The 9,520-nt window shown below is 35.9% G+C and overlaps 1 protein-coding gene across 13 annotated transcripts in view; it reads left to right on the plus strand.

Moving 5' to 3' along the window:
* The window catches only part of LOC105333707 (breast cancer anti-estrogen resistance protein 3 homolog), a 28,154-nt gene extending 21,277 nt beyond the window's left edge, over positions 1-6,877 (plus strand). For 11 of the 13 annotated variants that reach the window (XM_034445102.2, XM_034445098.2, XM_034445104.2 and 8 more), the window contains exons 2-8: positions 321-438; positions 782-893; positions 997-1,045; positions 1,489-1,548; positions 3,596-5,215; positions 5,642-5,810; positions 6,216-6,877. In XM_034445102.2, coding sequence (XP_034300993.2) covers positions 321-438; positions 782-893; positions 997-1,045; positions 1,489-1,548; positions 3,596-5,215; positions 5,642-5,810; positions 6,216-6,719 — 2,632 coding nt within the window. In that variant the 3' untranslated portion in view covers positions 6,720-6,877. Of the gene's footprint in view, positions 1-320; positions 439-781; positions 894-996; positions 1,046-1,488; positions 1,549-1,977; positions 2,281-3,595; positions 5,216-5,641; positions 5,811-6,215 lie in introns of those variants that run through there. The other 2 variants (XM_011436827.4, XM_066076689.1) reach the window with 2 other exon arrangements.
* The last annotated feature ends 2,643 nt before the right edge of the window (positions 6,878-9,520 follow it).

Raw genomic sequence — 9,520 nt, forward strand, 5'->3', positions numbered from 1 at the left:
AATGGGCAGAATTTGGTCAAGTTTCGTTGGAATATGACTGCATGAGACTGTCTCTCTGTCTTGTAGAGCCCTGTCTTATAAGGCATTGACAAGTTTAAGTTTGACAGAATCAGTTGATTCAGAATTGTCCTGGAGAACAGTATTTGACCTATTTTGTCTCCGGTTTTTTTAGAACTACCGTATCTGATAAGGACGAAGCCTGTCTGATTTTTTCCCCAGAATTGTCTTGGAGAGAAAACATTTCAATAACTCTGTCTATGTTTTGTAGAAATGGTTTGGTATGACAAAGTTTGAGTAAATTTAGTTTTTTTCTTTTGTAGAATTGTCTTGGAGAGACAACAGGTGATGGCCAGTAAACACATCCCCATAGACACCTGGCTGGAGGCCCTGGGTATGAAAGAGTACGAGGGGGTGTTCCGAGATTTCCACGGAGTAGAGGTGGGTCTTCAAATATTGAAAAAGGTATCGGTTTAACCCTCTTCCAGATAGTGGAAATTTTTTCGATGTCATATCATAAAGTATACTTAATATTTTATCAGTTGCTTGCTCTATCAGTCTGGGAGGCATCAAAACATTGCAGACACCTCATTTAAAATAGGTGGGGTCTTAATAAATGTCCAGGGGAAATATTTTGAATGATACATAGCCAGTGGTATTCCCAAATGTTCAGAGAGCAAGAGAGAGAGAGAGAGAGAGAGAGAGAGAGAGAGAGAGAGAGAGAGAGATTATGTTTTGATGAAGAATATCTTAATCATTCAATTATTTTCTAAAATTCTTAAAGGATCTGCTGAACTTGACAGAGGCAGATGTCAGGAATCTTGGGCTGAAAAATAGTGCTCACCGAGCCAAAATAATCTCCAGTCTGCGCATATTGAAAGAAAAATATGAAAGAGGTATTTATTAGACTGATAAAGGCAATCATTATTCTAATTATCTCCTTATATTCCACTTTCATGACATAACATTTGGGTTTTTTTTAAATTTTTGTTTAAACAGGTTATCGCAAGCCCAGGGTTATACAGAGAAGTCACAGTGCTTCTGCACAGTAAGTAGAGTTATTCCCCTTTTCAGCACATTCTCACAGATATATGCATGAATATTCAAAGTAATATACAAAATAAATCAGAAGTGATTGAATGTGTCATTTATCATGTAGAAACGAGGAAATGAACATATATATGGGGGTTAGGAAATGAGTAGTAACAGAACCGTGTTGACACTGTACAAATGACTAATTAACTCCTAATTAATGCATCAATAGTTCAATAAATTAATCACTCACTGCATGACAGCTGGTGGTGACAGAGCTTTGTACATTACTGCTGTTTACCTGTTAGTGGTCAGGTGTAAATACCAGGTAAGTCTTGTTCCCTCGACCCTCTCCCGTGTATTTTGATGCATTAATTACCTGAAAGATGTTTTTCTTTACTTGTTCTTTGGTTTTTGTTGGTTTTTTCCATTTGTATAACGGAATTTCTGTGCATGTAGAGGTCGTAGATGGGCCAGCATGGCTACTCTACCAGTGTCCGTTCCCAGTATCCAAATTCAGTGAGTAAAAATGAGCTCTCTCTCTATGAAGAGCTTATTGTTTGGATGTACGTGAATTTCATTTATTAATTTGGATTTTAATTTTTTAAGCACCTGTTTGAAATGAAAATGTGTGTTTGGATTTTATTTTGAATTGTGAAGAAAGTTCAATGTTTGTTGCATGAGTTTGTGAAATTTTACATCACTTTTTTCTCTTTTATGTTTTTCTTAAGATTGTGACATGTGTGGGTTTTTTTTTTCAAGTTTTTATGTTCACTGTCTTAAGTTTTCTGATTTTAAATAAATTAAACTTTGAGTACTTTTATGAATACTTTTTAGAATCTAAATATAAAAATTTGTTTACTGATTTGTGACAATATTAGACAGTCAACATTGAATCATTTTTATCCACAAAAGGACATGCATATACTTCAAACATCTCCATAACTAGTAGATCTGTTTTTACTTTAAATACAGAAAGTACATGAAAGTACATGCTTGTTGACTTATTCACGTTCCCAGGAAGTACTTTAGTAGAGTTGTAATCACTGTGCGTGTGCCTGTGGTTGACGAACATAGGTCCCCATCCCTGGTACTGGCTATGACCAATTACCCAAAATGACCACAAAATACCTACCAACTTATACCAAAGTTATATAAAAAGATACACACTATTACAAAACTTGATTATTATTCAGAAAATAGTAAAGATTAAGATTATTCTTTATATGTAAAAATGCCACACTTGATATTGTAAGTATATGATTTTAATTTCAGTTTTCTAGCACTATAAGAGATATAGCCGCAAAGGAACCTGATAATTTGTAAAATCAGTTTTAGTTTCTATTACGGTTAACATGCAATATGTTAAATAAATCCAGCTAAGAAGGAAATAGAATTGAATGGTACATTTGTTTCTTCAATTGGAATACCATATCTGGTTTCAGAATCTGTTCATTTCGTATTCCAGAACAAAGAATGGGCTTTATTCTCAGCCAACTAGACCATAAAATTTCCTATGTGACAGGAATATCAAATTTTTCTTAATTTACTTCAGGTTATTTTGAAAAGAAAGCCCAAAATCATGCTATTTAGGCAGTCATTTAAAAATTCCATGTCATTTAAAGAAGTAATTAGCCCCAAGGTCTGCGATATCTTAGACATAGGGTGATTTTATGCAACATACAGGAGAATATACCTGTGGTGTATACATGGGTGTTACAGTCCTATGCATGCAGATAACCTGAGCTATTTACACGAGTGTTATACTTCAGTTTGGAGTGTTTGTATGGCCATCTTCTGAACCATGTCATTACAATGTGACACATTCCTTTCGCAATCTTAAGGTAACATTTCGCGTTCTCTTAAAAACATGTATAGTCTTTATCAAGGGATGTCGGATATAATGGGATTAACTCTTGAATGGGTAAGAATGGGACAGTACTACTAGTACTTAATTCACTTATACTGTGTACCTTGAGGGGGTTTTAATTAATGCCCCGTGGAATGTCCAAGTATACTACTAAGCTGCTATGTATAGTGACATAATTACTGTAATTTCACACTTGATGGCTAATTAGTGTCCACAACTGACCCTGGACTGGTTTTTCTTTTATCATTGATACTATACATGCAAATGACCCAAGGTAAGGCATAAAGGTGAAAACTCTTGATAGGCAGGGGTCGTCAAATCTTCAATGTCAATAAGCTTTAGATCTTTTTGGTCAAAACTAGATCATGCAGAAAATGCATTCAGAAAAGTCAGCCTTGGTGTATACACAGGTAATCAGAGAAAGGTGGCTTGTTGAGGTTTTCAGTGCTTTGAGATATGGGAGCTAGAATAAGAGATTCATTTTACACTGATTTAATGTGTTAATATTTCTCCCGTGATTATCAGTAGCCAGGCCTCTCCTTCAAGTGTTTGTTTATCATTCGAGGATAATCTTAGTGACAAGAGATTGATGACATATTTTCTGTTTGGTAAGGTTATGTTCTATGATTGATAAGACCTGAGAATCGAGTAACGCAGGCATAATTTTCTCTCATTCTCCGTCTTTCTCTTCCTTAGGCTCTCCTGTTCACCCAGTAACAACAACTACTTTCCGGACTATCAAGTGGTGAACATATCTCCTGAGAGATTAGAGCACGATTTGATCAGTGAACTTCAAGCAGACCCATCGGAACTAAGACACTGGCCCTGGTACCATGGGAGTGTAAGTCGACAACACGCCGAGAAAACTCTGTCCCACAATGGTGACTTCTTAGTGAGGGACTGTATGTCACAGCCTGGAGACTTTGTTTTAAGCTGTTGTTGGAAAAGTGCTCGTTTACATTTCATTATAAACTCTCAAGTGACCGAGAAGAACAATCATATTCCCGAGATAACTTATTCGTTGGAGGACGATAGGTTTTGTTCCGTGCAGGACCTCGTTCAATTTTATATGTCCCACAGGAAATGTGTGACTAAAACATCCGGAGTGTTACTTTTGAATCCCATTGGAAGAACAATGCCGTTGAGTTACTACGACACCAAGTATGGCTTTGCCGGAGCAATTCCTTCCGGAGGTTTGCACGCTCAAGGTCACAGTCCTGGTGACAAAAGAAGTCCGTACCACTCGCCTCACACATCTCCGAAAGTGAGTCCCCGTTTACAGAGGCGACCGGTGAGGGCTGGGAGTCAGCCAATACTCAAAACGGACCATGTGCCCAATGTGACAGGCGGACAGATCGATAGATGTGAGAGTACGCCGAGCATCAAACAGCAATTGTCACCGAATCCTGCATATACGGGAGGTCTCCCGTTTCATGTTCAGCACCAGCGATCAGGAAGTGAACCTTTGATTGCATCACCTAATGACAACATGTCCCAGAATTCTTCAAAGTCCCAATATTTGTCTGTGCAACCAAGAATGGCCCCCTCTACATCGGACAGCCATCTCAACAAACCCCCACCCCCCAAACCAAGCAGGATCCCCTCTGTCAAATACATTGGGAAGGACCGTCCAAAAATTACTGTCAGGAATAAGCAGCTGTATGAAGATGATGACAGGGATTATTCTGACTATTCTCAGGTAAAAGAACCCCCTAGCTGGCTCACTCAATGTCAGCCACCAAACTACAGCGGGAACTTAAACACGAATCATCAACCATCGAACAGTGAAAGTGATTATGACAATAATTACAATAATGTTCATTTTGAAAACAAATATGCCAAAGACCATCCCGAGACTCTGACGATAGAGTTGCCGGAGAAAATCAGGAAAAAGGTTCCTGGTTCGCGGATGTCTGTGTTAGAAGCTAGGGACTACGCTGAAATTCCTCCATCTCCTCTCACCCCTAAAGGGAAACAGATCCAAGTGTTAGGGGAGGAGGAAGATTTTAGTGTAGAGATGAGGAAAAAAACATTGAAGTTGCCAGAAATGGAATCTCACATGAGTCTGAAACCAAATGAATTTAATTCTTCGTTATTTCACTCGGACAACAAACCTCTGGAACCCTCTGTGCTTCTGAAGGTTAAGGAAGTCCTGTTGGAGAATAATACTCAGCGCCTGGCCGAACACATCACAAAGGTGGACCTGGATTACCTGAAAGTCCTGAATGAGGCAGATCTGGGATTGGGAGTGGTATCAGGATTAGAGCTACTCACCCTCCCTCAAGGGAAACAACTCCGGCAAGACATCATTGAGAGGTATGTTTGATTGATGAAGACAATACCTATGTTGTTTTGATAGATTAATATGTTATTAATGTATTGAAAAGAGGAAAATCCCAGTTTTTTAAATCAACAAAATATTAAGTTATAGTAGTCTTCTTTTCAAATCTTGCAATGAAAATAAAATCCCAATCCCCACCCTCTGCACTTCATTTAACATGTAACTACCGGTACATTTTAAAAGTTTTGACCTTTAATGGAACTTAAGGTTAGTTTGTCTTGGCCCAAAAAAAACGGAATTATTTCATATGCAGCATTAAAAAACTGTAGAAACCATATAGAGACATTTCAACGCTTAATTAAACTGTACAGTGAATGTTTTATAAATACATGTATGAAAAATTAATTTGTAGGCAGAACAAAACAAAGTCATCAAATTTTATATGTCTCTTCCAAACATAGGTGCTATTGCATGAAAGTGTTTGTGATGGTGACGACTTTGACCTGCGGAAAAGTCACGGAGCGTGCCAAAATGTTGAGTCAGTGGATACAGATTGCTGTGGACCTGAGGACCACATTTGGAAATTTGTTTGGCTTCGCAAGTGTTATGGAGGGTCTCACATCAGAACATGTAAGGAGCTGAAAGGCTTTTTTTGAAGTAGCTCAATAGCTATTTTAAGTAGATTCAAAGTTTGTCAACATTCCCTCCTTTCATTTAATGAATACTTTTCTTATTTATTAAGGAATTACTGTAAATATATTTCTCATTCTACTTTTATGACACATAGAAATTAATTCTTGTATTTGCACTTTTAGAGAGCCCTCATTTTATAAATCTTTTGATGTTAAGACAAGTTACTGGTTATTTGAAACCACGAAACAAACCTTTCATTTTAAAGGATGATGCAAACTAGCGAGCAGAATTTTTCGTGAATCATTTACGTAGGAAGTACTGTAAGATTTCAAGTGTTGTTAGGCATTCAAAGCCTATAAATAGCTTTTTGTACTTATATTTTGATCTACCTTTTTTTGACAGATTACCCGACTACGAGACACCTGGTTAATACTACGTCGGAACCACACTAGCAGTGCCTTCCAGTTTGACACGAAACTCAAGTCAGCTTACAAATCGTTAATGGATGGTAGTGGACTCCTACCGCTACAGAACGTGTCCATCCCCGACATCGCACCCTTAGTTTTTCTACTGGAGCGGGATGAGTCCAGTCTTACAGATTACCTCCCCTGGGAATTATCTGATCAGAACAGTGGATTGGATATTTTATTGATACATTTAGATACTGCAAGACTCATCACCGCTCAGTGCGGACTTTATAAAGTGACGGCGGAAAACGTGATGAAAACTGTGAAATTCGAGGACCTTATATCCGACGTCTTTCAGACGGAGTTTCATCTGAGGATTTTATGGGGAGCAAAAGGAGCGACTGTGGAGAGAACGGAAAGACAGAAAAAATACGAACAATTACTTGCCGTCCTGTCGAACCGGGCGGAAGCTCCTGAGGATGATGGGACTGCTGTTTAAAGGATTCCCGCTGTTAACAAATTAACAAAACATTTATCAGTTGCCTGGAATTCTTACTCGCTTATCATCCAAAGAAATTTTATGCAGCAAATATTACTTTGTTAGATGATATGTATATTGTATAATTATATACATTTTTAATAAATTGTAACACAATATTCTGATTTATTTCTTTTATTATACGCATTTTAAATGTTGATATTTGAATTGTGTGGTTATAAAGTCTTCAGTACTTCTGAAAATATTCATGTTCCATATTTTTTTTTTTGAAAAATTAATGCATGTTTAGTGAACATGTATGCAAAATTTTACTTATGAACTACCGGGTATATCTCTTTTTGCAATACAAAAACCTTTACACAAGTAGAATTTGGTACCCAGAAGTCAACATTTTTGTTGTTTAATTACACAAATTTATACATCATCATCAGTATATGTATAATGGTTCAAAATCAAGCACTGTCTGACTAATCCATTGCCTTATGAGGCATAGGAGGTTTCATCAAATTATAACGTGAAAAAATACAGATTTAAACAATAAACTGCTTTCTTTGATGATCGATTCATGTGCGTTTTGTAAAAAAAAATTCTGCAATGACCTCTACCTTCATAACCTGCCTGAATCATCAAAGAAAGCATTTTATTGTTTAAATTTACATCTTTTTTAACATTGATAAATTGATTGAAAAAGTAAGTATAATTACCTAATTATTGTTAATCATCATAATTATTTCGTGCAGCTTGTGATTTTTCATAAATTTCTGAAGGTTTTGACAAATCGATGAACTGCTTAGAACTGGATTGTGTAGATTTCAGTCCTGTCAGTATCTATAGCTGTAAATTATTCTTCTTTAAAAAATGAAGGAAATCATCAATAGTGGATGTAAATATATGACCATGAATGATACAGAACAAAGATTAGGATGTAGACACAATTAATTCTGAATTCTTTCTTCTTTAGGTTATCAATGTTAATTATGAAGAAGTATTTGCCCAATGAAATCAAAAGAAAATGAAGTGCAAAATAATGTTTGTTAAAATTCTAATATACCTCTATATGCATTACCTGTAGCCCATGTCAGCTGTCCATATTTTGATAAATGAACAAATATTCTAGGTACCCTGACAATGGATGATAAAATCAACAAAAAAATCAGGTGCATTTTGAGGGTCAAATACCATACCAGTAATTATAAACAGCAAGGAAAACTCTAACTTATATACAAGCGCTACATATACTGTTAAAATATATTAATGTCTACAAAGATTTATTTACAGTCACTGCACTGTTTCCAAATACCAAAGCATATGTATATATATACATGCAGTAATAGCCTCGTATCAACCTCGACTTCAAACTAATCTCACTGTATGACAGGGTGTACTTGTAAGTTTTTTCAGCGACAAGCAAAATAAGAGCTGGTACATTAATCTAAGGGAGTTAATTGTATGCATGGTCTCAAATTATATAACTTGCAGTTTACTGAATTTAATACATTGTACTTGTAAGTTTTTCAGTGACAAGCAATTTAATAAGAGCATCACTTGCAGTTTACTGTGGGAACATTTTTAGCAATATAATAAATATTGATGTTATGATATGTGCTGTTTGGAGTTTCTTTCATTTTATATATACCGTAGTAGATATAAAAGTATTGAAATTAAGCAGGCTGGATGGCTGTGGTCATTTTACAGAATATAGAAGATTTCTGTTTAACAGTTAAAAGATATGGGAAACATTTTAAAGAGAAAATATGAGTAATTTTTCTTTACTATACCCGGTAAATACCCCCTTGTATCAGTTTACAGCAGAACAGATCACTTTTTATTTAAGGTAGATCTGATGGTGAATTTGTTGACCGCCAAGCTCCTTAAATATTGATATTTATTTTCATCTTCTTCTTTTTAATGTTACAGTATACATGTACCGTACATATTGATTTATTTGAACTAGAATGAAGAACTAACACATAATGTAGAATACAACTCCTTAACGAAAACAAAAACAACTTCAAAACAAACACCACTTTACAGGACAGAGGTGTTTATTCATCTGTGACACATAACAATTTCATTAAACACAGGAAAATGTCAGAGGAAACCTATCCCAATTGTCATTGTTTACAATGAGAACATTTTCCGCAGTTCTGTTTTTCTTTCACCCATACTAAGAGATGGAAAATCAGAAAATTTTGGGACGAAAAAATGACAGAAAGACCGGAGTGTATTCTATAACACCAAAAAATTCTAGCTACCAATAGTCTACTCCTTTTTGTAGGAGCACCATAAAAAGTTCCCACAATATTGATTTTTGGGAGTTGATTTTAATCAACTCTCCTATGCAGTTACTCTGACAAACCGAAAGTGAAACAGTGTTTGGACCTAAGCACAAATCATCACAGCTGACAAGATTTAGTTCTTGAAAATAATCGATTAATTCAATGTAAGGTATCTTGAAGCATTGGTTTTTAAGAAACTTATTTATGAATACCTTGAAAATAGTCAGATGTTAAATAGTAGGAACAATTTACATATTTTTTGCAGTCGTATGTATTCATACGCCAGAGTTCAATAAAGTCTCGTTCAACCATCGGCTGTCTCCGTAAATCTCCAAGCAGAGAGTCATTCTATATTTAGAGGTCGCGTCATCAAGCTATCACGTGACCTGGTGTACACATTCTCTTGTTTGTTGGAGATTAACAGAGACAGCTGTGCATCTTGTTGAACGAGACTAGAGATCATTATTGCTTGGATCCATACAATTTTTTGAATATTTCGATTACTTATACATAGGTTGATGG

This window comes from Magallana gigas, chromosome 2 (assembly GCF_963853765.1).
Source record: "Magallana gigas chromosome 2, xbMagGiga1.1, whole genome shotgun sequence".
NCBI classification, from domain to species: Eukaryota; Metazoa; Mollusca; class Bivalvia; order Ostreida; family Ostreidae; genus Magallana; species Magallana gigas.